The 27,502-nt window shown below is 37.0% G+C and overlaps 3 protein-coding genes across 8 annotated transcripts; all 3 read right to left on the bottom strand.

The window, feature by feature from the left end:
* Window positions 1-12,606: 12,606 nt before the first annotated feature.
* Window positions 12,607-25,810, bottom strand: LOC143856474 (replication protein A 70 kDa DNA-binding subunit B-like). 6 transcript variants are annotated; one of them, XM_077366708.1, is made up of 12 exons: window positions 25,684-25,810; window positions 25,474-25,506; window positions 23,377-23,476; window positions 17,723-17,844; window positions 17,541-17,643; window positions 17,250-17,407; window positions 16,946-17,060; window positions 16,480-16,556; window positions 15,731-16,398; window positions 15,559-15,623; window positions 14,184-14,264; window positions 12,607-13,237 (listed from the first exon to the last, which is right to left on the bottom strand). In XM_077366708.1, the coding sequence occupies exons 9-12, from the start codon at window positions 15,903-15,905 to the stop codon at window positions 13,208-13,210; spliced, it is 351 nt and encodes a 116-aa protein (XP_077222823.1). In that variant the 5' UTR covers window positions 15,906-16,398; window positions 16,480-16,556; window positions 16,946-17,060; window positions 17,250-17,407; window positions 17,541-17,643; window positions 17,723-17,844; window positions 23,377-23,476; window positions 25,474-25,506; window positions 25,684-25,810; the 3' UTR covers window positions 12,607-13,207. The 6 variants fall into 6 exon arrangements, with proteins under 6 accessions (XP_077222823.1, XP_077222822.1, XP_077222818.1 ...); XM_077366707.1 differs by having other exon boundaries at window positions 15,544-15,623; XM_077366703.1 differs by lacking the exons at window positions 23,377-23,476; window positions 25,474-25,506; window positions 25,684-25,810 and adding exons at window positions 13,765-13,865; window positions 18,077-18,317 and having other exon boundaries at window positions 16,480-16,543; window positions 17,723-17,972.
* On the bottom strand, window positions 19,470-20,756 carry LOC143855967 (uncharacterized). Its single transcript, XM_077366009.1, has one exon. It carries the CDS (start codon window positions 20,754-20,756, stop codon window positions 19,470-19,472), a length of 1,287 nt encoding a protein of 428 aa, XP_077222124.1.
* Window positions 20,919-22,411, bottom strand: LOC143855968 (uncharacterized). The gene is made up of 3 exons (XM_077366010.1): window positions 21,874-22,411; window positions 21,427-21,780; window positions 20,919-21,385 (listed from the first exon to the last, which is right to left on the bottom strand). The coding sequence occupies exons 1-3, from the start codon at window positions 22,409-22,411 to the stop codon at window positions 20,919-20,921; spliced, it is 1,359 nt and encodes a 452-aa protein (XP_077222125.1).
* Window positions 25,811-27,502: the final 1,692 nt, after the last annotated feature.

A 27,502-nucleotide genomic window follows, 5' to 3' on the forward strand; every position in this document is an offset into this window, starting at 1 on the left:
AAAATCCGGACTGCTCCAAGCTCCGGACTGACAAAATCCGGACTGGATATGACGCGTCTCGCTACACGACAAAAATCAGTCCGGCCCAAGCCGGACTGGATATGACGCGTCTCGCTACACGACAAAAATCAGTCCGGCCCAAGCCGGACTGGATATGACGCGTCTCGCTACACGACAAAAATCAGTCCGGACTGCTCCAAAATCCGGACTGCTCCAACTCCGGATTGACAAAATCCGGACTACTCTAAGCTCCGGATTGACAAAATCCGGACTGCTCTAAGCTCCGGATTGACAAAATCCGGACTGCTCCAAGCTCCGGATTGACAAAATTCGGACTGCTCCAAGCTCCGGAATGACAAAATCCGGACTGCTCCAAGCTCCGGATTGACAAAATCCGGACTGCTCCAAGCTCCGGAGTGACAAAATCCGGACTGCTCCAAGCTCTGGATTGACAAAATCCGGACTGCTCCAAGCTCCGGACTGACAAAATCCGGACTGATAAGCTCCGGACTGCTCCAAGCTCCGGAGTGACAAAATCCGGACTGCTCCAAGCTCTGGATTGACAAAATCCGGACTGCTCCAAGCTCCGGACTGACAAAATCCGGACTGGATATGACGCGTCTCGCTACACGACAAAAATCAGTCCGGACTGCTCCAAAATCCGGACTGCTCCAACTCCGGATTGACAAAATCCAGACTGCTCTAAGCTCCGGATTGACAAAATCCGGACTGCTCTAAGCTCCGGATTGACAAAATCCGGACTGCTCCAAGCTCCGGATTGACAAAATCTGGACTGCTCCAAGCTCCGGAATGACAAAATCCAGACTGCTCCAAGCTCCGGATTGACAAAATCCGGACTGCTCCAAGCTCCGGACTGACAAAATCCGGACTGATAAGCTCCGGACTGCTCCAAAATCCGGACTGCTCCAAGCTCCGGATTGACAAAATCCGGACTGCTCCAAGCTCCGGACTGAAAAAATTCGGACTGATAAGCTCCGGACTGCTCCAAAATCTGGACTGCTCCAAGCTCCGGATTGACAAAATCCGGACTGCTCTAAGCTCCGGATTGACAAAATCCGGACTGCTCCAAGCTCCGGATTGACAAAATCCGGACTGCTCCAAGCTCCGGAATGACAAAATCCGGACTGCTCCAAGCTCCGGAATGACAAAATCAGGACTGCTCCAAGCTCCGGACTGACAAAATCCGGACTGATAAGCTCCGGACTGCTCCAAAATCCGGACTGACAAAATCCGGACTGATAAGCTCCGGACTGCTCCAAAATCCGGACTGACAAAATCCAGACTGATAAGTTCCGGACTGCTCCAAATTCCGGACTGCCCCACAGGCCGGACCCCGACCGCCACCAACCAGAAGATGTACTCACCACATTTCCCCAAGTCACCATAATAACTTGGAGAACTTGGGGGGCAACTGATGGGGTGTAAAAACACAGCAGCCTATTAGCTGCCGACACGTGGCTAGAGGAGGGCTCGCCGCGGACCAGCCTATTAGCTGCCGACACATGTCTCGAGAGGGGCCCACCGCAGACCCCGCGTCAGCAGGGGTAGTTTGGTAATTACACAGAGTAGGTGTGCTTGAACCTATAGCTGGTCGACACCTGTCTTGGAGCATTAACTCCCCAACTACCCCAATTTCTCCCTATAAAAGGGGCCTTCAAAGCTCATAAATGAGGGTAATGAAATTCTCACCCACCACTCTTAAAAACAACCTCTTCACTCCAGCTCATACTGACTTGAGTGTCGAAGGGCCTGTCCGGAGTACACTCCGGGTCGGTCATTCTGACCTCGTTTGCTCCTGTGCAGCATACAGCTCATCCGGACTCTACTTCCCTCCAGCTCGGCTCTTACGTCACTGCCATATCTGTTAACCGATTTTGGGCCTAACACTAATACCCATGACTTTCGTGAGGATTGTGTTGATGTGAATTGACAATGGCCCATTGGGGTTCCGTTCGTTGGTTTTTTATTGTGTTTCCTCGATTCCTTTATTTCAAATGAAATTAGTTGTCTGATGCATGAATTTAATAAGATTTTTGAAGTTATTTTTCTTTTTAATTGCATGCGGTTTCGGGGATTTAGCTGTAGCTGTTAATTGTGTTTTTCAATTTTTGGATGTGGTTGAGATCTTGGTGATTGGGTTGTATTTGCATTATCTTGTTATCTACATGATTTGAAATGTCATTTAATAAGGATCTGGGAGTCTCATTAAAAAAATAATCTGTTATCATGAAAATTTGAATCGCTTTGCAAATCTGCATGCTTAGAAACACGTGAGAAGCATATTTACCTCGTGATCTAAGGCCCTGTTAGATTGCAAGAAAAACATTTCTGATAGAAAAAAATTTTCTTGCAATTTTTTTTTCTTTCCACGATTTAGAGGGAAATGATATGATTATGCTAAATTTAAAGGGATATTATCATACATTGAAGACCCCTCTAAGTAAAAATTTAATAGGGTTAGTTCAAGTCATATTTCACCTGTAAAAAAGTACAAACTTTTAGAATATTTTTTTCCTTTCCAAACTTTTCCACGAAATTCCTGAAATCCATGTTATAAAAATTGATGTGCAAATCTGTAATTTATGATGAGATAATACCTTATACGAAATTAATCTGGTAACTCCAAAAGCAGATTTCAACAGTAACAATTTTCTGCAATAATAAACTGTAAAGGAAGAACAAATCGTTAGATCACTTATCGAGTTGAGGCACGAAGAATCTTCGCTGTCCTTAAGGCAAATCTCGCCCCCACTATGACGAATCAACGGTGCAGATGGGCGTGATGGCGTATGCCTCCAGGATACAACAACTCTCGCTCCAGGGGTGTGCACTCACGCAGCCCGGATGCCTAACAACTTGCTTATATGTGCCAAAAGCCTTGATCAGAAAGATTAGGGAAAACCAGAAGGAAAACCAGAGAGAAGATAGCAGAAGAAGAAATCGTTCTGTGTCTTTCTATCTCTGTAAAACCGTTTTTATAGAAAAATAAGAGACACGTTGGGATGAAACGTCGCACTCTTTTAGTGCGTGAGAGACGTTTCCCAAACGGTCACAAAACCAAGATTTAAGGAATCTCAAACGGTAAAAAGTATTAAATAATGATTAAAGAAAAAGAAAAGAAATAAAAGAAAATAAAAAGGCTTTGGGCCCACGCGCGCGGCCGGCCGAGCCGAGCCGGGCCGGGCGGCGCGCGTGTGTGGTAATACCAAAAGCCCACCGGACCCAAGTGGGTGATCCGTGCGCGTAGGATTCTCATGACCTCTTTCTCATTCACAAGACTAAGAGAGTGAAAGTATATATATGGCCACTCTCACCCTCTCACACTTCCCATCTAGGACTAAAGTTTTCTCATGGCTTTAGTCCTTTTGGAGGGAAGCTCTAACTTTGAGTGAGAAGCCCTAAAGCAAAAAGCAAACCAATGTAAAAGACTAAAAGCACCCCTTTGTAAGATTGAATTACAAAAAGACTTTTGAATAAAAAGTCAACAATCCCCCACTAATTCAAAATTACAAGAAATAAATCATAAATGTAAATAGATTTGATCAAGGCAAGATGTGTTATGCATCAGTAGAGGTGTCTTTTGGACTTGAACCTTTACTTAGTGCAGGTATATCGAGTTTATCAAGTACTTGGTGAATATACGTCTTGAACCAAGCACTTTTAGTAATAAACTGAAACAACATACCACACACACAACACAGAAGGCATAAGCAAGTTCATACGGTGTTGCACTTTTCGGCCATGTGCTATATCCTGATTTCATGAGAGCTCTAGAGAATTTAGCCCAATTCTCATAGGAAGCGGCCACACTTCCACACTCATATAGGTGTATCTATCAGGAGTGCCCTGTAACTACGCACCCCACTGACAATCAGCATGACAGCTAGTCAGCTATAGATAACATTAAGAGTCCTACAACTCATCCTCTTACCATTACAGGTTGCACCCACACCATAGGGATAGGCTTAGTGAACTTAATTCACATACAACTTGGTGCAATACAGATCACTCAAATAACTTGTTTTTCCCATTGAACCTACTTCTTGGGATCTCCAGTCAGATAGGTTGGGTTCCTGTTATAGGTGATCTAAACAGTGGGCTTCAGCCCCATCCCCCTCGATGTGCTTATGACTAAATTTTTATTTAGTCCTTTTGTAAGACAATCTGATATATTATCAATTGATCTTACAAAATCTATGGTTATCACTCCATTCTTCAACAACTGTCTTATGGAGTTATGCCTCCGACGAATGTGTCATGATTTTCCATTATATACATTATTACCTGCTCTTCCAATAGCAGCTTGACAATCACAGTGGATTGTAATACCTGGTACTGGCTTATTCCAAAGTGGAATATCAGATAGAAGGTTTCTAAGCCATTCGGCTTCCTCACTTGCTTTCTCTAAAGCAATAAACTCAGACTCCATAGTGGATCTGGCTATACAAGTTTGCTTGGTAGACTTCCAAGAAACCGCTGCACTTCCTAGAGTGAAGACATATCCACTCCTAGATTTGGTCTCAAATCCAGATACCCAATTGGCATCGCTATACCCCTCTAGTACAACAGTATATTTAGAAAAATGCAAACCATAGTTTATGGTTCCTTTAAGATATTTCAATACTCTAATTAGTGCTTCCCAGTGATCACTATCAGGATTACTGGTATAGCTACTGAGTCTACCCACTGCATAGGCTATGTCTGGCCTAGTGCAGTTCATCAAATACATTAGACTCCCTATAACTCTAGAGTATTCAAGTGGATCTACTCCACTCCCTTTATTCTTACATAATCTTATACTAGAATCATATGGGGTAGCCACAGGTTTACAATCAAATTGATTAAACCTCCTTAATATTTTTTCTACATAATGAGACTGAGTTAAAATTATTTCTTCTGGGTTTCTATTTATTTTGATACCCAGGATTACATCTGCCTTTCCCAGATCTTTCATATCAAAATTATTTGATAAAAATTTCTTAGTGTCTTTAATTACACTTATGTCTGTTCCGATGATCAACATATCATCTACATACAGACAAACAATAACACCACTATCCCCACTAAATTTGCTATAAACACATTTATCTGATTCATTTATTATGAATCCATTTGATAGCATCACACTATCAAACTTCTCATGCCATTGCTTTGGTGCTTGTTTTAAACCATATAGAGATTTTATAAGTTTGCATACCTTTTGCTCTTGGCCTTGGATTACAAAGCCTTCAGGTTGATCCATATAAATCTCTTCATCTAATTCACCATTCAGAAAGGCTGTTTTGACATCCATTTGATGGATTTCAAGGTTATAGATTGCAGCTATGGCAATAAGGATTCTAATAGTGGTTATCCTGGTTACAGGTGAGTAAGTGTCAAAAAAGTCCATTCCTTCCTTTTGCTTAAACCCTTTAGCTACTAGTCTAGCTTTGAACTTATCTATAGTTCCATCAGTTTTTAATTTCTTTCTAAAGATCCACTTGCAACCAATAGGTTTACAACCAGGAGGCAGATCTGTCAAGATCCATGTCCCATTACTCAAAATAGAGTTTATTTCACTCTTGACAGCTTCTTTCCAGAATGAAGAATCTGGAAGTGACATCGCCTCTTTATATGTCTTTGGATCTCCTTCTAGAAGATAGGCAATGAACTCTGGACCAAAGTTTTTCTCTACTCTTGCCCTTTTACTTCTTCGGATTCCTCAGACACTTGATGCTCTTTTTCTATAGATTCATTGGGTCTTTTTAGTGTGTTCTCACTTAGACTAGTTTTATAAGGGAATATGGTTTCAAAGAATTCAGCATCTCTAGATTCAATTATGGTGTTAGGATGCATATCAACATGATCTGATCTATAGATTAAGAACCTATATGCACTACTGTTTTGTGCATATCCAATGAATGCACAATCAACAGTCTTAGGACCTAACTTAGAACTTTTAGGATCTGGAATCCTAACTTTAGCTAAGCACCCCCACACTTTAAGGTATTTAAAATGCGGTTTTCTATTCTTCCATAACTCGTAAGGAGTTTTGTCAGAATCTTTAAATGGAATTTTGTTTAGAATATAACAAGCAGAGAGAAGAGCCTCTCCCCATAGGTTCTGAGGTAAACCTGAACTCCCTAACATAGAGTTTACCATGTTCATTAAAGTTCTGTTTTTACGTTCAGCAACTCCATTTTGTTGTGGAGAGTAAGGTGCAGTTACTTGATGAATTATGCCATGAGATTCACAAAAAGCACTAAAATCATTAGAGGTGTACTCACCTCCTCTATCAGATCTTAGGATTTTGATCTTCTTTTCTAACTGATTCTCTACTTCAGATTTGAATGAAATGAATTTATCAAATGATTCATCTTTATATCTAATAAGATAAACAGTACAAAATCTAGAGAAATCATCTATAAATGTAATAAAATACCTTTTTCCTCCTCTAGTTAAAACATTGTTTAAGTCACATACATCACTATGAATTAAACTAAGAAGTTCTGATTTTCTTTCTTCTACTCTATGAAAAGGCTTCTTAGAGTACTTTGATTGCACACAAATTTCGCATTTATCTACTATTAGATTACTTTTAGGAATTAGACCTATGGTCATCATTTTCTTTAAAGATGCATAGTTAACATGACCTAGCCTACCATGCCATAAACAAGAAGAATCAATAATATAAGCAGAAGAAGAAGATGCTTTATTCATAATGTTCTCAGATACATTCAGTTTGAATAAACCCTCACTGGAATAACCCTTCCCCACAAATTCACCATTCTTAGTAATGACAAATTTATCAGCCTCGAAAACTAGTTTAAAACCTTTCTTGATCAGAAGTGACCCAGACACCAGATTCTTTCTTATATCTGGTACGTGAAGGACATCACAGAGCTTCAGAACTTTTCCAGATGTAAGCTTCAATAGGACTGTTCATTTACCCGCCACAGCAGATGATGACGAGTTTCCCATGAAAAGCTGCTCTCCATCCCCTACAAGCTCGTAGGAAGAAAATACACTTCTGTCACTACAGATGTGTCTGGTGGCACCAGTGTCCACCCACCAGTCCTTCACGTTGCTAACCAGGTTCACTTCAGATACTACAGCCGACAGATATTGATCTTCAGCCATATTTGCCTGAGGCGCATTATTTCCTTGAGGGTTTTTCTTCTTGTCGTTTTTGCGACAGTTTTTAGCATAGTGACCTGCTTTCCCACACACAAAGCAGTTACCTTTCTTTTTCTTGAAGTCCTTATTATTTTTCTTGAAATTTCCTTTTCCAGATCCAGACCCAGGTTTAGAATAGATTTTCTTTCCAGATGAAGATTCAGTGAGATTTGCCTTAGAGTTAAACTCATAGGCCTTTGATTTCTGTTTTCTGAAACGGTTTTCCTCTTCAGTTCGAAGATATACAAATAGATCTTGAAGAGAAAAATCGTTTCTGTCATGCAGAAGGGTGTCTTGGAATTTCTCCCATGAAGGTGGTAATTTTTCAATGATTGCACCAATTTGGAGCTGTTCTTCTATTTTAATACCTCTAGAAAGAATATCAGAAACAATCAACTGGATCTCATTTACTTGATCCATAATAGATTTTCCATCTATCATCTGATATCGGAAATATTTTCCAATAAGATGTTTCTTAGAACCCGCGGCTTCAACCAGGTATTTCTGCTCTAGAGTTTCCCACAACTCTTTGGCAGACTCAATTCTGAAAAATACATCGAACAACTGATTACTGAGACAACTCAGTATATGGCCTTTACAGAGATAATTGTCTCTTTTCCTTTTCTCAGAGAGATGGGTTCTTGCAGGTTCTTCCTCATCAGGTGATGGTTCAGGAGCATTCAAGATATAATCTAGGTTCAGAAAGGTCAGAAAGAATCGCATCTTTTCTTGCCATCTACCGAAATCCGATCCATCAAATTTTTCTGGTCTTTCGGTTTGGGAAGTCATGATGATTAATTTCCAATAATCGGAATCCCAAATTACAGATCACAGATCGTAAAGATTTGCCTTAAGATTGTTATAAAAATTGATGTGCAAATCTGTAATTTATGATGAGATAATACCTTATACGAAATTAATCTGGTAACTCCAAAAGCAGATTTCAACAGTAACAATTTTCTGCAATAATAAACTGTAAAGGAAGAACAAATCGTTAGATCACTTATCGAGTTGAGGCACGAAGAATCTTCGCTGTCCTTAAGGCAAATCTCGCCCCCACTATGACGAATCAACGGTGCAGATGGGCGTGATGGCGTATGCCTCCAGGATACAACCACTCTCGCTCCAGGGGTGTGCACTCACGCAGCCCGGATGCCTAACAACTTGCTTATATGTGCCAAAAGCCTTGATCAGAAAGATTAGGGAAAACCAGAAGGAAAACCAGAGAGAAGATAGCAGAAGAAGAAATCGTTCTGTGTCTTTCTATCTCTGTAAAACCGTTTTTATAGAAAAATAAGAGACACGTTGGGATGAAACGTCGCACTCTTTTAGTGCGTGAGAGACGTTTCCCAAACGGTCACAAAACCAAGATTTAAGGAATCTCAAACGGTAAAAAGTATTAAATAATGATTAAAGAAAAAGAAAAGAAATAAAAGAAAATAAAAAGGCTTTGGGCCCACGCGCGCGGCCGGCCGAGCCGGGCCGGGCGGCGCGCGTGTGTGGTAATACCAAAAGCCCACCGGACCCAAGTGGGTGATCCGTGCGCGTAGGATTCTCATGACCTCTTTCTCATTCACAAGACTAAGAGAGTGAAAGTATATATATGGCCACTCTCACCCTCTCACACTTCCCATCTAGGACTAAAGTTTTCTCATGGCTTTAGTCCTTTTGGAGGGAAGCTCTAACTTTGAGTGAGAAGCCCTAAAGCAAAAAGCAAACCAATGTAAAAGACTAAAAGCACCCCTTTGTAAGATTGAATTACAAAAAGACTTTTGAATAAAAAGTCAACAATCCAAACAGGGCCTAAATGAAACATGTTCATCGTAGATAAGCTGAATTTTTGTGTGAACATATGGGGTTTTGTTGAATGAATCTGCATGTGCTCTTGATTTGTTGTATTGCACCTGTTAGGACAGTAATATGGGCTAACATGGACAGTTAATCCTAATTTTAGATCTCCTCTACATATGTTTGGAACTGTATTTATGGGATATGTTAAATAATTAGACATACTTCTGTTAATCTTTTTGCTGCTTATGGATAAAATTTATTATGCAAAAAGTTGATGGCTGCTCTCTAGGATTAGTTTTGATTAATATCACAGTTTGAAAATTCATTAATCAAGGTGTCTCAAAAGTTTCAAGTTAGGCTTGCTTGAAGATAATTTCTTTGCTTTTAATGAACATGGTAGATTCATTGAGTGAAAAATGAAATAGGAGAATCCTAATGATTGAGAGAAGAAATATAGATTCATTTGTCATGGATTGCGATTGGTAAATATTATTGTTACATCTTTGAAACATGTATTTTGTCGCATAAGATTTATTGCTAATGTGTTGTGTTCCTTCTATTCTAGTTGGCATGCTAGCTCTGGTATTAAATACATTTCAGATTCTTGTTCTGTTTAGGCCTGTTTGCTTTGAATTTTGGGAATTGATTTTGAGTCCAAAACTAATCAATTTTGTGTAGAAGGCCCTTGATCTCCTCTTTAGGTGTTCTGATTCATGTGGCTCTACCTGTGGCATACATCATGATCCAAATTCGAATCGGTTTCTTGTCCTGGTCAGGGACCACTGTGTTCATGCTGGCGGTCCAATAAAGATGCGAAGTAGTGGTGTCTTTCTTTCATTTATGAACAATAGCTTATCTGCTCTCGAGAGCAGAAAACAGGGGTGGGCCCACATTTTTTGGGAGATCAAAAGCATTCATTTGATGGACCCTATCATAGATAGGGTGTATACAAAAAATAAGCTCCATTGGATCATCTAAGAGTATCCATATGTGGAAGGAAAAATAGACAGATACTGTTTGTCCACAATTCTGCCCATTTTTTCCCTCCACAAATGGAAGGGTTAGGATGATCCAATGGAGCTGATTTTTTGTGGACACCCTATATATGATAGTGCCCATCAAATGAACACTTTGGATCCTCTTGGATCCTCCCAAAAATGTGGGACCACCCTGTTTCCTCGAGTGCAAGAACAGTAAGCCCTTTATATATATAGATATATATATATATATATATATATATATATATAGAGAGAGAGAGGGAGAGAGAGAGAGAGAGAGAGAGAGAAGAGTTTCTACACACTAATGTAGATAAGTTATCTACACACTAGCTTAAAATATAGTGGGGGACATATTTTTTGGGTGATCCAAAGCTTTCATTTGATTGGCCCTCACATAGATCGGGTGTGACCAAAAAAACAGCTCCATAATATCATCCCAACCCTACGATTTGTGGAGCTAAAATGGACGTGTATAAACCTTCACAAATCTGTCCATTTTTTGCCTCCACGGTTCGAATGGTGGGGATGATCCTATGGAGCTGATTTTTTGGGCACACCTTATCTATGTGAGGGCCCATCAAATGAATGGTTTGGATCACCCAAACAATGTGGCCCCCATTGTATTTTACGCTATCCAATCCCCGTTAGTTTACATGGAATCCATTTCGAATTTGATAGCTTCCATCCATTTTCCCGTATCGATGTCTGACATCGCTTCTTTGTAGTTGAGGGGATCATTATTATTTTTATCCGAGATCATATCATATGTCTCACCAAAGTAGACAAGTGTATCGGGTTGTTTGATCACCCTACTACTACGAAGAAGTGTTTGTATAGGTATTAGAGGTTCTTGCTCAGTGTCTTCCTCTTTCTCCATTGGAATCTCAGGTTGCTTTTCCAAGGCAATCCTATCCCCTTTGACAGTATTTTAGGTGAACTCTTCTTCTAAAAATACTGCATTCCAGCTTACACAACAGTTTTGCTCGCTTGGGTTATAGAATATATAACCATTTGTTTCCTTGGGATATCCAATGAAAATACACCTTTCAGTTATTGTCTCCAACTTATCAGTACTTATCTTTTTAACATGTGCGGGACACCCACATATCCTCTTATGATTCAATGAGGGTTTTCTGCCAGTCCATATCTCATATGGAGTAGATGGTACTGATTTAGTTGGGACATGGTTTAAGACAGAGAGCTTTTTATAGGGCATATCCCCATAGAAACAGAGGTGCTTGTGCGAAACTCATCATAGACCGGACCATGTCCAACAAAGACCTATTTCTACATTCTGAAACATCATTCAATTCTGGTGTTGCAGGTGGGGTCCATTGAGAGATACATCCATTTTTCCATAAGTAATTACTAAACTCATCCGAGAGATACTCTCCAACTCTATCAGAGTGAAGAGTCGTTATTCTTTTGTTTAACTGATTTTCTACTTCATTCTTGAACTCTTTGAACTTTTTAAAGGTCTCAAACTTGCGTCGCATAAGGTACAAATATCCGTACCTTGAATGGTCATCCGTAAAAGTCACGAAGTATATCAGCCCTCCTCTTGCCGAATGAGAAATGGGTCCACATACGAACAAAAGCAAGGCAACGGTAATTATGTCATCTGTCGCCATGCAAATTATTCAATATTTCCTAAAAACTATATTTAATATTAAATTTTCTAGTAAACAAAGAAAATTATCTTAACCAACTTTAGAAATTTCTTAATTATTCTAGTTTATGAAATTCTACACATACTTTTCTATAATTTTCCTATAGCATCTCTTTCATTCAACCCAAAAATAAAGAATAAGGACATATAGACATCTTGTAATGACACTATCATCCGCAAACATCTCATTGTGAAATGATGCCCGGAAAAATTCTTTGGAACGAATTGTTATTTTATTTTTAGAGAATAATATTGTCCATCGGATTAGTTCCTTGTCATTTGTGCCGCCCACAATCGGATGATCCTAGCCACTTGATCAAGGTATATAAAAAAGACGTCTTTTTAAATGTCTGAAAGCCGTTGAATCATTGCACACCTCAATCTTGTGAATGTGACCTCCATTTGTGATGGGACTAGGTTCTACTTTGGTCTCAATCTAATGTAACCACTTTTAGATCGACAGTTCCATTTGCTTGAAATTAAAGGGACTTATAGAAGCAACTAATTTTCAAAAAATTTCTTTTCTAATATGAAATCCCAAGATCATCCAATAGATTTAGGGAAATGATATCACCACTACTTTATTAAAATGTTCGCTATGGCCCGCACCATAGGATGATCCAAACCGTCCATTAGATGGGTCACAGCCTAAATAGGTTGTGCCCCAAAAATCATTTCCTCTATAGATCGGAGGGTTAGGATCAACCTAAGGAAATGATTTTTGGGGCACAACCTATTTAGGTTGTGGCCCATCTAATGGACGTTTTGGATCATCCTATGGTGCCATACCATACTTTTTAATAAAGTGAGGAGTGCGATCATGAAAATAGGGTGGTGGTGATATCATTTCCCTTTTCTATTAAACTAGTAAAAAATGCACGTGCACCGCACGTGCCACTAAGGTATTTTACAATTTGTTTATTAAAATTTGTTTATTTCAATATAAATTTCAATACATTTTGGTAGCCAAGATAATTTATAACTCAATTTCTTCCTAGTAGGCTAGCTTTCATTAATCAACATAGAGCTCCATACAGTGAACTTTTTGGAGAGGCATAATATTGTTGTTTTCCATACAAATATTTTTCCTACTATGACCAACAATACTGATGATTCTCCACAAACGAGGGTTTCCTATAGTAATCAACAATACCGTATGATTTTGCACAAATGAGAGTGCGCTATTTGGAACTCATCCATAACAAAAGGATGATGTGAATGAAGTGGTTGGTGGTCCAATATTTGGTGGGGATGGTTATAATCTATCATCCACTCTCGTTGCCAAGATCACATGCTAGCTGCTGGAGAAGGTGTAGCAAAAGACCTTGACTAAGAGGAAGAGGAACCATAGACAACATGTTTCTTATAAGTATGAAATGAAAAAATGACATAGCAGGGAACATAACCAGGATAAAATGGAGACATCGCTTCTTGGAAGAGCTGGAATAAATGCATCCTCTCAAAGTTTGTAGCTGTTTTGTTGGATCCACAACCTGTTGCACATAGAGTACCGCATGGGATCTCAGTTGCATGGGATTTCAGTGCATAAATCCAACCGTAGCTCACACTATCACTAAGCTACTCTCTCCGCAGAGAGAATACGCTGCAGAAAAGAAAAATTAGCATTGTTAGTTATGCTAAAAAAATCACCCAAGTCACACATGTATTTACAAACAATGCAGGGACTGCCTGTGGCATTTCAATGCTTCAATGGAAGACCCTTTATCGAAAATATTCCTTCCCTTGCTTCTGTTCTACTGACTAATGATCAAGAGGGTGTTTTCTCAAATTACATAGGAAAAAAACCATAAAACTAATTCTTTCACCATTCCACCATTTGTGGTATCCTTTTTTTTTCTGAATGGTACCATTTGCGGTATCCTAAATCCACATATGAACCAAAAGCGGACCAATCAAAAGAACCAATCAAAAGCACACAGGATGCAGATTTCTCTAAGGCCACATTTGGATACCCACAAGATTTAGGTTTGGATTTCTCACTTTTGCAGTTGAGATTTGGGATTAGATCAGATCCTTAGATTTCCAAATTAGCTACAACAGTGAAAAAAATCCGATTTTCAAATCTGTTCTGCAAGACATTATTTGGAAATCAATATTTGTGGTAATTACCATTACAATTGCTGCTCCTTGACCTTGCTGCAGCTGCAGCCCACCCGCCCTCTCTCGTACAACATGTGCATGAGGATGATTGATGTACTTTGTATCCAAAACTGAAATCCAAATCGAAATACAAAACCATGAGGTATCCAAACGTGGCCTAGTAAAACTCCTCAGGACGACTTGTCCATTATAGTTATTTTCTTGGCAGATCCATTTACATTAGTAAGGCATTGATACTTCTATATGTACTTTAACTCAAAACAGTAAGGTATTTTACAACATCTAAATGAACCATCATCTTTTAATTTCCCTCTAAATTGGGGAGAGAAAATTTTCTGCCAACAATGCTTTTCTTGAAATCCAAATGGAGCCTTAAGAAAAAATAGAATGAAGAAATAAGATCATTCTACATCAGATGTTGATCTTACCGCCATTGACACTGAGGAAATCATCATCACAATCAGAGTCCAAGCAGGCTTGGTTATCAAAGAATGCCTCTTCTTTACCGCCTGTGAAGGCATAGACACATATAAATAAAAAAAACAACACAGCACGAATTTAGAGAACCGGCCAAAAGTGAAAATGACAGGCATAAGACAGAGAGAATATTTGTGCTAGGACATAGAAACAATTAAGATGAAAAATGGTAAGAAACAAAAAAAAAATGGTCAAACCAAGACTATTGCATAACTGGCAAAAGATTGACTATTTTCAGACTCATATTTTGATTAGCATAGGAATAGTGAGAGTCTCAAACCAAGTGTATACAATTAATGGGAAAATGGATTATGAATCACACATTACATATGGCCCTGTTGATTTTAAATTGTGACCACCGATTGAAAGAATCATTAGTGCAGTACCTTGGTTCAAAGGAAGATTTAAGATATATTACAGCTAATGATGCAAAATGGAAATTTTTTTTGAAAAGATACACTCTCGATGTATGGTACAAGGAGTGTGTTGATGCATAGTTATTGGAAACTACAGTACCAAATGGGAAACCATTCTCCAGAGAAACCATTACGTGGACCAAATTCCTATATGACCCACAACATGTCCCTCCCTCCCCAAACCCCTGTTTTGCCACTGAATTAGACTCCCTATGAACATGATAAAATCAGACCTCAATATTAGAGCAATGATCTAAATCTCCTGAATGAAGACATCAACCCTTCAAGATGACATGTCACCTCTACTACTCCTTTGTTCGAATCCTAGCTCCCCAAGGAAACAGGAAATACCATGTGAATGGTGTCATTTGCATATGCATTAAAATTTTGTCAATATATCCGAAAAAAACTTGTAAAATATTTCCCAGATACATTCCTCATTTCCCACAATCTGCCTTTTTCCAATGTAGGTGTCCCCTTTTTTGCTCAACACGATGTCTTCAGCCTTCTCCCAAACAAGCTACAATGGTAGTGCAGACCAATACATGTATTGGATGTTGTCATTTGGTTAGTAAAATCAGAATTTTGCTGGAAATCTGAAATGGTCCTAGGAATTGAAGACCAAAAAAAATTCTGAATTGATAAACAAACTCACAAATATACACAAAACTTGCATTTGTATAAATTTCAATACATTTGCTAGCCAAGATAATTTATAACTCGCTTTCTTCCTAGTTGGCTTAGCCTTCATTAATCAATATAGAACTCCAGACAGTGAATACGTGAATAAGTGAAATTATGAAAAAGAAGATGAGGAAACCAAAAGAGACGAAAAAAGGATGAATAAGTGAAAATCTAAGAAGAAAGAGGAGAGGTCTCTACCAAATGCACATACATAGCTTATCCTTACCCTTGGAAGAGAGCCAAAGGCATCATGGTAACCGCTTATACCTTCTGATAGTTCCAATATTTCACCTGCATCAAGAAACATCATAAACAAAATTTCCAATTCAGTCATTACCACGGTTTGATATGAAGTCAAAATATTTTAAGATAGCTGTCTATGGCTATGAAATGGAGACCTGAGGATTCTTGAAGGGATGAAAGACTTGTAGGAGAAACCCCGAATCCTCTTTCCCCTTCCAATATTGCTTTATTGGACTGCACCCATTGCTCTACTCCGAAGCAAGAATAACATTCAACTAAGGTCCTTGAACATTCAAATAAATATGTAGATCTAAAACTCCTAAAAGACATGATCGTTTAGTTAGTTTGGTCAGGTAAACCCCGTTGGACTCACATTGAAAGGGAGTGTGGCAAGAAACAACAACCTTGGATCAACACCTGATCATTATTGTGCATTATTCATTGAAGAGATAATTATGATGTAGGTAAAGCATCATAGCCCCACTGCTTTATCAGTTAGTACCCGAGGGAAGAAATTTTAACCTTAATGAATTATTGCTTTAATGGAGATGAAAGATAAGAAGATACTTGTGCTTACAAGGAGGCAAGTAACGTTATATTTAACAGTAAACGTACATTGATATTAACACTACTATGTATATAAAAGTAAACGTACATTGATATTAGCACTACTATGTACATAAAACTCCTATATTACATTCACAATAATCATATTTATATATAAACTGAGTTTAAGGTAAGGAAGATGCAAATTAAACCCAAAAGTTCCCTAAAAGATCAGCAAGTCCTTTATTCGTCTTCCCTTAACTCCATTTTAGATACCCTGAAATAAATCATTTAAAAATATTAAATAAATGAGTATCAACTGAATATAGTTAATATGAATTTAAAATAGAAGTTTTACCTTTTGTCCAAAAAAAAACAGTAAGTTCTTCAGCCACCTATAACTTCATTTGAGTTTTGATATTCTGAAATAGATCACTTGAAAATAATAAATGAATAATAAGAATATTTAAAGACAAATAAGAATACAAATTAAAAATAGGAGTTGAAAGAACGAAAAGAAAAAAATATATGAGTTACAAACAAATACAATTTGCCTATCTAGCAGAATTGCGGCTATTTCTGTTGGCGTCTTTTTCCAATCGTCTCCATCTAATTTTTCTATTCGAATGCATGTGTATTGTTGTGAAGATTCACCCTTAACTTGTCTTTCATAAATCTTTATGGTGAACGTATACGGAGTCCACATGCATTCTTTTATACGATTAATGAACTTGACATTGTTTAGTTCCTGCATTATTAAGAAGATAGAATATGTGGAAATAATAAATTAAATTTTTTTTGACAAGTTACGTTAGGTTTCAAACCTTGAGTTTTTTCATTTCACTTGCTTCACAAGCAAATAACTTTTCAACTTCCTTATCGAACACTGTGATCCAAAATGAGCCAGTTTTATCTCCAACCTTGATCTTGAATAAATATCTATTCAATAAAAACATGTAAGTATCATAATTATATTCATTTTTCATAATAGTGTAAACTAAGTTTACCGATTAACAACCTTAAACTTGTTAGAATGACAGCTCTCATGGATACCACGGATCTTGTTGAATAAAAACATCTAAGTGTAATAATTATAATTATTTTCATAATAGTGTAAACTAAGCTTACCGATCAACAACCTCAAACTTGTTGGAATGACAGCTCTCACATTTTTCAGCATTAATAGATTTTTCAACTTTTTTCTTACAAAGGGTGCATGATGGATACCATGGATCTTGTTGGTTATTGATTTCTACAATCCATGCTTGTACTTTGCACAATTGAACCTACAATAAAGAGAGATTAATTTATAATGGAGACATTAATTTTTTTTTAAATAGAGTAATAGGCGTCGTGCATCTACAATAACTAAAGAAATCAACATATTTGATAATCTTATTATAAATATGACATACGTACTCTGAGTCAATGATTTGAAGCTGCCGTCGAGTTAATGTTGTTTGATAGTTTCTTCGAATACTATTTAAAGGTGGGCCAGCACCAACCAGAAGTACAACAATATCTGTAAAAATAAAATATTAAGGTAGATATCAAATCTATTCTTTAATAATAATTTGTTAAATAGTTATGCATCTGCTTACCTATATAATCATGTGATTGAAGATATGGACGAGTCATCTTCAAAGGAACAAAGTTATGCTTTACTGTCCCACCAATTTGTTGCTCATTTATAGCTTCTCGAACGGTAGTACTTTTGTTGAAACTGATTTCCTTGCAAGAACGATAGTATTTGATGAAACCATTTGAAATATAATATGTTTTACCTTGAAGTAGCTTGTCATCAAATAACTCTATCAATTCATTGAACAGAGTAGCTGATATTGTTGTACCCTGAAAATACAAATAATGAAATGTAAATATACATATATTATTTATTTACTGATAATGATTTCATAAAAGAATGTAGATTAATATGGCTTTATTATAATACATACATCTTCATCTACGAAAGTTACATTCTTCCTAGATCCATATCCTTTTATGTTGTTATAGAAAATGGTGTCCCCTTTTTGCAACACGGAACATTTGATTGTCCATTTGTTGTCTCCAGGATTTAAACTCGCAATAGATTGAAGATTAGGAAGAGATAAATCTTTTCCTTTATCCATAGGATTTAAGCCTACAATAGATTGAAGATCGGGAAGAGCTGCGCCTTTTTCTTTGTCCATATTGAGCATTTATTTGCATCATATTAGTAGTTTGTTCAACATATATAAATTTGCAATGTACATAAAATACGGCAAACATATGCAATGAATAGAAGGTCATATCATAATACCTGATATATTTATGACAAAGAAAGGTCTGTGTCTCATATAAGCATATCATTTACAAAATATTTCTTTGTAAACAATATTTTTTGTATACATCAAAGGCGTCGATATGCTTGCTGTTGGCTTTATTAATACCTTTGTTGTATGCCTTCATATGCCTCTAGATAATGCGACATAGAGTTGCCCATGAGAGAATACTGGCTCTGGTAAATATACCCCAACATGCTGAATTGTTTGTCCTTGAGCTTTGTTGATTGTCATTGCAAATGCAAGGCGTATTGGAAATTATTTTCGCTTAAATTGAAATGGATAAGTTTCATTTTCAGCCGGACATAGAGGTATTCTTGGTAGTAGAACTTTTGTCCCTTTGTGTTGCCCAGAAGAAATTTCAGCAAATATAACATTAGGCTTGAAGTTCAAGCATATTAACTTTGTGTCATTGCATAGTCCATTTTGTGGATCTAAGTTTCGCAGTAACATAATTGGACAATATGTTTTTAACTCCAATTTGTGTGGGGGCAATCCATTTGGAGTAAGCGAATTAAGAAATTGTTCTCGGTAACAGGTATTTGTATCATCTGTGACAGTGTCATAACTGTAGTATATAACTTCTTCGCCTCTACAATTTTCAATAATACTTTTATTTAAATCATCAACATATTCATTCTTTGTAGTTAATGTACCTCTTTCTGCAAGGTAATCACTACTCAACATTTGCTTATCCAAATCTGGAAAAATCATATCAATCAATTTTTTTCTTATTGTCCTCATTTTCTTTGTACTCGATTAACATGTCAACCGGAATTTGGACAAGATTACCAAGAATTGTATCTTCATCACCATTACCTATCCGTAGTAAGTAATCACTGAATTCAAAATCATTCTTTGCCCGCATATTTTGGGTTAGCGTCAAAATTTCCATTTTCTTCTAAAAATAAGATCTTACCAAACTTGAATCAATTGTTTCTTCACGTGTGACTTGTGGTACAACTGGAAGAACTTGTCGAAAATCGCCTCCAAGAACGATAATTTTACCACCAAATGGTAGTGACGATTACATAATATCTTGAAGTGTGCGATCTAATGCCTCTACCTCATATTTCTTGGACATTGGTGCCTCATCCCATATGATTATTGCAGCTTTTACTAATAATTTTGCCGTACCACATTGTTTGGGAATTCCACATACGGTAGTTATTTTTACATCAATTGGTATCTTGAATCGTGAATGTGCGGTACGACCACCTGGAATAATGGATGCTGCAACACCAGATGTAGCTGTGGCAATAGCAATGCTATTTGATGCTCTGATTTTAGCAAGCAAGGCTCTGTATAGAAATGTTTTGCACGTTCCACCTGGTCCATCAATAATAAAAATTCCATGTTTACCTTCATTGATACGTTTCATTATTGTTTCAAAAGCATACTTTTGATCAACATTCAACTGTGAAATGGCCTCTACATCTTCAAGGGGAGTTACAATAGATTGCTCTTCAAGGATTTCTTCAAGTGACTCAGCATCTGCCATACATTCTTTTGATAGTTTAGGCAAATCATATTTTGACAGTTTCTTTCCCATACTTTTAAGGATGCCTTTTAGTTTCTTTAATACATAAGTAGCCCTTGTGTTGGTATGACACTCTGAAATGGTTCTCAAATCTTCAGCCATATGTGGTAATATTGCATCCCACAGTAGTCTGACATTGGTTGGTTCACAGAAAACCAAAATTGTAGCAAATAGCCTTCGTAGAGATGATGGCATTGTAAAGGTTGATGCTTCTTGTAAACAAAAGAGAATGTCGTTGTCGTCTTCGAGAAGCCCATTTTTCTGTGCCGCCTCTTTGAATGTTGTACATAAATTCCCATCTACTGTCAATAGACTTGTAAAGGATGTAGCTCCACGAATGTGATTTAATAACAATCTTAAGTAATATGTATCACCTTCAAATGGATTTACAGCCCGTAGTCGCCCAATAGCTCTTTGTTTCTTTCTTTTGGTCCAAAAACGACCTGTTCCATCCCAAACATAATGTTCGGGAAATTCATGGTAAAGATACTTCTTCGCATCTGCATCCACAATATTCATGTTCAAATATTCCGTCAACATAGTCCGAGTAAGATGGTCTTGTTGTAGAAGTTGTGCTAGTTTCTGATTGTTCCAATAAGTAACGAATTGTTGATTAGGCAAATGAAGTTGTAAATTTGTGACTGACGGATAGATTTTACATAAATCAAATCCGTAGATTCTCCAAAGAGCTTCAGGTGGAGATACCCATCGAGCATTCTGGAAAGCATGTATTTCGTCAACCGTAATTTTCACTTCATTCTGAATGATTTGCATTGCAACTCTATCATGCCCTTTGTATATGTATTTATACAAATATTTAATTGCTTTGATACTGGAAAAAATCTCTACATTTGTATGGCAATTATACCGCCTAAGCAAATAAGGATTATATGGAACAACCCATCGATTATCCAAATAGCTATTTCGTATATATACTTACCGACCATTGCATCTTCTACGATAAGTAGCGTAACCATCTTTCTTTTGTTTGGTTGTCTCAGAGAATGCTCTTGGATAGTGGAATTTGCAGCCATCATTTACCATACATGGTGAAGAAGTTCTTAAATTTCCACATGGCCCATGCATCATGTGTTTGGCAACCCTTTCGAACAATAGAGGTTCATTATTTTCATCTGGGAGTTCGGGACACACGATGTTATCATACTCATCAGGATTTAACAGCTTGCTTTCTTTTTGCATTACAAGTAACATATGAGCATATGGTAATCCTCTTTTTTGGAATTCGATAACATGTACATGAGCTACTATAGGACCGAGAACATGTTTTTCAAATAACTGTTTCTTGAGATCCTCAAGTTTTCCTCTAAATATCCGTGTTGTAAGATCAGGCCTATTGTACGCTTCTTCTCCTGGTTTTAATTGTGATACTATCTCTTCCCATTCTGGATTACACATCATTGTCAAAAAAAAAGATCAGGCTTACCGTACCGTTGTACCAAAGCCATTGAATCTAAATATCTGCGCCTCATATCTCGGGGACCTCCAATAAACGATGCTGGTAACACTATTCGTTTGCCAATTTTGCACCCATGCGTCTCCCCAGCAACAACACTGTCCACAATACCTTGACACAAATCCGCATGAATGGTACTTTGATGTGTATAAAAATAATTTAGCCGTCCTGTTTCCACTTTTACATACATATCAACTGAGTACTGCTGAAATAATCGACCACTCTGGATAATATTCCATCTATTGTTATCCCTCATCTGAAACATAAAAGCATAATATTCTCGACAAGTAACATCTTTTGTGTTGGCTCTTTTGCTGGTTGTTACTGCACATTGATTCTTAAAATATGATTACAATATATATGATTTTCTAAAGAATACTATTACAAAGTTAAGAAGGTATTTAAATATATTTTTACCATTTTCATGGGATAGCAATGTTTTGAATTCTGCAAAATTGTCACGAGGCACAATTGATATCTCGTTGTTGGTGTTGAATTGATTAGATCTCCTTATGCCTTTATGCCAACCTGTTTCTCCGTGTGGGAATAGTAATGGATATTGCAACGGATCGTAACAGCCAAAGTAAGATTGGATTTTATAACTAACACTTGAATGTGATTGAACGACGATGTCTCTTGTATGTAAGCTTTCGTTGTTGGTTCCTTCGATCCATATTGCAGCAACATGTGACGCTGTTGGAGCATTATATACCCGTTGGTCCAATCCAGAGTCTTCTCTGATGATAATGGTGCAATCTTCTAGAGACCCATGATGTCTTAAATTCCTTAGGAATTGAGAATAAGGGTTTATTTCTAAAACAGAAATAAGCCTATCAACGATGTCTTGACAAAGATCAGGTATATGACGCAAACGATTACAAGTCTCATGTTCTGTATCATAGAAATACAACTGTAAAAATTTTGCACAGTCGTCGATTGGCATTAAGGACGGCATGTAGCGCCCACCGAAGTGAAGGCAAAAATACTATTATATCTACGAATAAGTTTTTGAAAATCTTTGGAGTCTCCTGTTTGGCCAGTATATAGTTGATACAATTCCTCTGGTATTTCATTAACATGTAAAGAAACCTATCCATTTTGACAACATAGCGTTGGGGGCTCTCCTTTGAATCACTTAGCTTTACAATATGCACAATCAACATCTTGCTTTAGTTTATGTAGATTCACCAATTCTGCAAATATACAGATGCAGATTAATCAGACTTTTATTACATCATATTATTATATTACTTATAATGTAGAAGCAAAAATATAGATTTTACATATTTTTATGTATATATATATTATACACACACACACACACACACACACACACACACACACACACACACACACATATATATATATATATATATATATATACGAACCTGTTGGTCTATTTTGATTTTCTTCATTTTGGTTCTTTTTTTTGCATATGCCTCTCTTCTTCTTCTCCGTAGCTCTTCTTTTTTTTTATTTGACAAGTTTGCATATCTTTGACGTTCTTTATTACAATGATGTAACTTCTCATTATATGTTTCTTCATGAGTAGCATGCTTTTTTCCATAATCCTTTGTCATATTATTTTATGTACATAAATGTAAGCAACAAATTTAATTTAGACTATTTGGTAAGCTTTTTCTCAATACGTACAATCATAAATACATCAAAACTGATATTCATATCTAAACTATCAAATGAGCAATTCCTTTACATGTGGAGTTATTATGCAAAGAAATCAATTTAATAAATACTAAGGCTGTATTTATTACTCTTACTTGTTTTGTAGCATAAATATGTCAATCAAAGAAGGCAAAAGTTCTATTACTTGATCAAAATAAAAAAAGGCAGACAAACATATAAAATTTCACATAATTTGGAATACTCTACTTAGAACTTGTAGATAGTGGAGAAGTTTACCTTCATCTTGGAAATTGGGCTAGACAGTAGTACCACAAGACAAAATCAAAATGCCTTCAAGAAATAACCCCAATGCTATAAGAGGTGGAAGAAACCAACCCTAAAAAGAGCAATAAGAACTTAGAAAATGATAGTGGGATGGAAAATGGAAAAAAAATGTGATTGCAAATATTATAGTAGTTGTACACCATTATAAAGCATCTAAGAGGAGCACTCATTTTCATGTTTAGAATAGTTAAAAGAAAAGCTATCCGCTTTTTTTTTTTTTTATATTGTCAGCTTATAAGAAAGAATTCCTAATTTTATTAGCGATAGAAAAACACTTGCCATTGGCTGCAGTGGAGAGTGGGTCAGACTCGGCACTCATATCAATGCCTCCACGTTGGAGGGTTCCCGAAGGGGAAACCCCAGAGGTCGACCCACCATTGGCAAATGACTAACCGAGGAGAGAGAGACGTTGGAGATGTTCCCAAGCAAGTTCATGTTATTATTGTACTGTGAATGTGGGGAAAGGAGTGATGGAAAAGCGGATTGTGAAGGGACAGAAGCACCATTTTGTGCTCCCAAAATGCCAGAGTTTGTACACAGGAGAGAAGGAGAAACAGACTGGGCAACACCGACAGGTGCCGGAGGCCCCGACGGCACCATCCTCCCAAAGGCTCAAGTTAACAAAAATTATAAAGTTAGTGACATTCACTAAAACCACATGAACTATGGATTCAGAACCAGAACATCTGAACGGTGGATTTCTCACTCAACCAAACAGGCACTTTGCTCCCATATCCAAAGCTTGAAACCTCACAGCTTTCACAATACATCAATTCCATCAAAGAAGCCTTCTGCCCAAGGACTGGACTAAGAAAAAGGCAAACTAAAGCCAAGAAAAAAGCGCCCAATCTTAACATTGTAAAACTACCCAACTATTTGTCAAGAATGAATGGACAATCTTTGCCCAACGGCTACAAATTTGAAGAATCTCTCTATAGCAAGCAAAAAAAGGTAACTTGATCTCTAGAACCCGAAACCCACAAACCCTCTCAGCAATCAAACATAGTATATCAAATCTATAGAAAACAATAATGTGCTTAACTTAGTAAAGATCAAACAATGCAGCATCCAGGAACCAAAAATGAAGAAATTCACAAAGAAATCACAAAAATGAAGAAATTCACAAAGAAAGCAGGAACTAAACATACATACAAATGAGGAACAATACCATATGAAGTAGGCATGCACTCCCGATTAAGAAAGGGTAAATTAAAGAGAAAGATCAGATGATATTAAAACAAGGGAATGAGTTCGTTTTCAACTTCTATCCAAGCATTTCCACCCCCTTTTGTTAGTCTCCTTTTGACAATGAAAAGTTTTTCTGAAAATGACAAGAATACCCTTCAGTTTCTCCTATTCTGTTTATTTTCAGATTTTTTTCCGAGCACAGTAAATTTCTATAGTAGAATTTAGAATGTAATCTTCAGAATCCTTGAAAGACCAACAAAAAAACTCTTATTTCTCAGGGGAACACTAACACTAAAGGAGGGCGGGGTCACAAAAGAATCAGAGATAGATCATATTGTTTTAACCATTTATTCGAAGATTTTCCTAAATGAAGGCACAAACAAGCATTTTACTATGTTAGCAAATGCAGAAAAGAAGAACTAAATACAAATGGATTCCATGATTGGGATTTCAAAAATCCATAACCCATCATCTTTCATTCATTTCAAAATAGAAACATTAATTTCTAAGGAGAAAATGGCAACAAAGTGATCTTGACAAATATAGAGGATTAAAATCCACACATCATCCCCATTAGCAGATGAAAAAAGAAAAGCGACAAAGAGATTCAGATAAGTTACAATGACAGAATCAAGTCATTCAGGGTATTGAAAGCATCCGTTGTAGACTCAAGATTCATCCAACTATTGAAATCTTTTTCCTCTTAAATGATTCATCACTTTCAAGGCGGGAATCAACAGACATATGAGGGTTAAATCAATTCGTGATTAGTGTTTTAAACTCCTCAATTAACAACAAAATCCAACAAAAAGAAGATAAAAAATCAAAAGGGAGGAGATAGAATCGAACAAAGGAACATACCTTTCTCGAAACCCTTTGTAGATAGTGCAGTTGCTGAAGAAAAGAAAAATTAGATTAGTAACAACAGAGAATAGACCAAGCAGGAAATGAAAATCAAACAAAAGAAGAAACGGTCGTGACCAAAAGAAAAAACCCTAGAAAAAAACATCCCAACCCACCAAAATCCTCTCCCACAAAACCCTGTTTTGCAGATATGATGTGAAAAATTACCTTATCCAACAAGAAATTGATTCGAAGGTGGGGAATCCTCTTCTTTAATGGTAGCTCCGTGCGATTTTCGTGAGGAATGAGAGATTTTTGTGAGGAATGAGAGCAGGAAGGGTTTTGGAACTATGGGGACGAACATAAAGTAGAGTAAGACGACATAACTCTTGCAGATGGAAACGCGTGGCTGGGAAAGGTAAGGTCAAGATCACATGCCGTGGGATTTTTTACACCTGCCTTGAGGGACGAAATGACAAAAAAGCCCACAGAAATGGGACCAAACAGAAAGATTTACAAAGCAAGGGTCTGTAATTTTGAAAAAAGACGCAGACGAACATTCATGCGTTTTTCCTTTTAGTAGTAAAGGATTAACTAAGCCGGACAATTTACTTTGTTTCATTTAGTGGGAAAATGATAATTATGATAATTTTATAAAAAATTCAAATAATTCGAAGAGGCTACAAAAATGACTTCAACACCTTCTTCTCATCTATTTTCTAAATTAGGTAATCTTCGATAAAGTTAGTTGTGCAAAAAGTAAATGGATTTGCATAGTTGACAATTTGACATTAACAATATTTTTAGGGGAAAATACCTAAAAAAGCTCTTTTTTGGACTATTATTCAAAAAGCAGTGGAGAGTTGAAAACGACCAAAGTGAAGTGCTTTCACTATTCACAGCTTTTTTGTGGACAAAAATGCCCTTCCTGCCCATTCACCTGTCACACATCATTTCAGAGAGAAAAAAGTGTTATTTTATCCCTTTTCCCCTTCTTTAGACGTGACTTTCACCTACCACCAAAGCTTTGTTATTCTTCTTCAACATCTACACTTTTTCTTTCTACCTCCATTAGAGCTACGTTTGGAGTTTGCAAGCTAGGTAAATCGATGTAGCTAAATATGTCTGTGGTTGTGGTTGATTTAAACGTGTCTATTTTGTGCTTTGTATATTGTGTATGTAGTTTTGTAGAGTGTTTGTAGTTTTGTAGTGTATATAGTTTTGTGGAGTGTTTTTTGTAGAATGTATGTAGTTTTGATTTGTGTTATAATACTCAATCCTCAAATATGTGTTAAAGTCAATCGTTAAACTCTATTAACGATTGGATTGGATTGGATTATAGTTTTGTAGTAGATATTGTCTCATTGGATTGGATTACATCCTTTCATAGTCTTTGAGGATTGTTGGAATAGTGGTTGATAACTGTGTAATTATTGTTGGATTGGATTGGATTGGATTGTGTCATTGGATTGGATTTGTGCTACTTTAATAGTGCCTGAGGATTGTTGGAATAGTGGCGATAAAACTCTGTGTCTAGGGTATTTATAGAGGTTGCGACACTGTCCGTAGTGGTTAATGTTTCAAACTTACAGTAACACTGGTTCAGGGTTGCCCAAATTTTGTTCAAACTCTTTGGATTCTATCTAGTTCATATAAAGTGATTGGATTGGATTTCATCTACTCTACTGGTGGTTGAGGATTCATGGAATAGTGATTGAAGCTGTGTAATGACTGGTTGAAATGGTATCAATAGTGTTTGCAACACTGTGAGTAGTGGGGTTATTGTGCATAAGGAGTTGTCCAAACTCTTTCCACACTGGTCCAGGATTGTCCAAATTTTGTTCATTGATTGTAGTGGATTCCATCTACTTCATACTAAGTGATTGTTTTAGATTCCATCTACTCCACTAGTGGTTGAAGATAGTTAGAATAGTGGTTGAAGCTGTGTAATTACTGGTTGAAATGATATCAATAGTGCTTGCAATACTTTGAGTAGTGGGGTTATTATGCATAAGGAGTTGTCCAAACTGGGAAAAGACACATGTGG

The sequence above is a fragment of the Tasmannia lanceolata genome, unplaced genomic scaffold (genome assembly GCF_043159265.1).
Source record: "Tasmannia lanceolata isolate RefF3 unplaced genomic scaffold, GAP_Taslan_0.1 ptg000023l, whole genome shotgun sequence".
Lineage (NCBI taxonomy): Eukaryota > Viridiplantae > Streptophyta > Magnoliopsida > Canellales > Winteraceae > Tasmannia > Tasmannia lanceolata.

What these genes read in the sequence shown, in the direction of transcription:
- LOC143856474 (XM_077366703.1), bottom strand. Translation starts at nt 18,310, where the DNA reads ATGGACAAAGAAAAAGGCGCAGCTCTTCCCGATCTTCAATCTATTGTA. An exon ending in TAACTTTCGTAGATGAAGAT is followed by an intron (nt 17,973 to 18,076) that starts GTATGTATTATA and finishes TTGTATTTTCAG; the next exon opens with GGTACAACAATATCAGCTAC. An exon ending in TCAATCACATGATTATATAG is followed by an intron (nt 17,644 to 17,722) that starts GTAAGCAGATGC and finishes TTATTTTTACAG; the next exon opens with ATATTGTTGTACTTCTGGTT.
- LOC143855967 (XM_077366009.1), bottom strand. Translation starts at nt 20,756, where the DNA reads ATGCAAATCATTCAGAATGAAGTGAAAATTACGGTTGACGAAATACAT.
- LOC143855968 (XM_077366010.1), bottom strand. Translation starts at nt 22,411, where the DNA reads ATGCCGTCCTTAATGCCAATCGACGACTGTGCAAAATTTTTACAGTTG. An exon ending in ATTGCTATCCCATGAAAATG is followed by an intron (nt 21,781 to 21,873) that starts GTAAAAATATAT and finishes ATCAATGTGCAG; the next exon opens with TAACAACCAGCAAAAGAGCC. An exon ending in GGCTTTGGTACAACGGTACG is followed by an intron (nt 21,386 to 21,426) that starts GTAAGCCTGATC and finishes TGTGTAATCCAG; the next exon opens with AATGGGAAGAGATAGTATCA.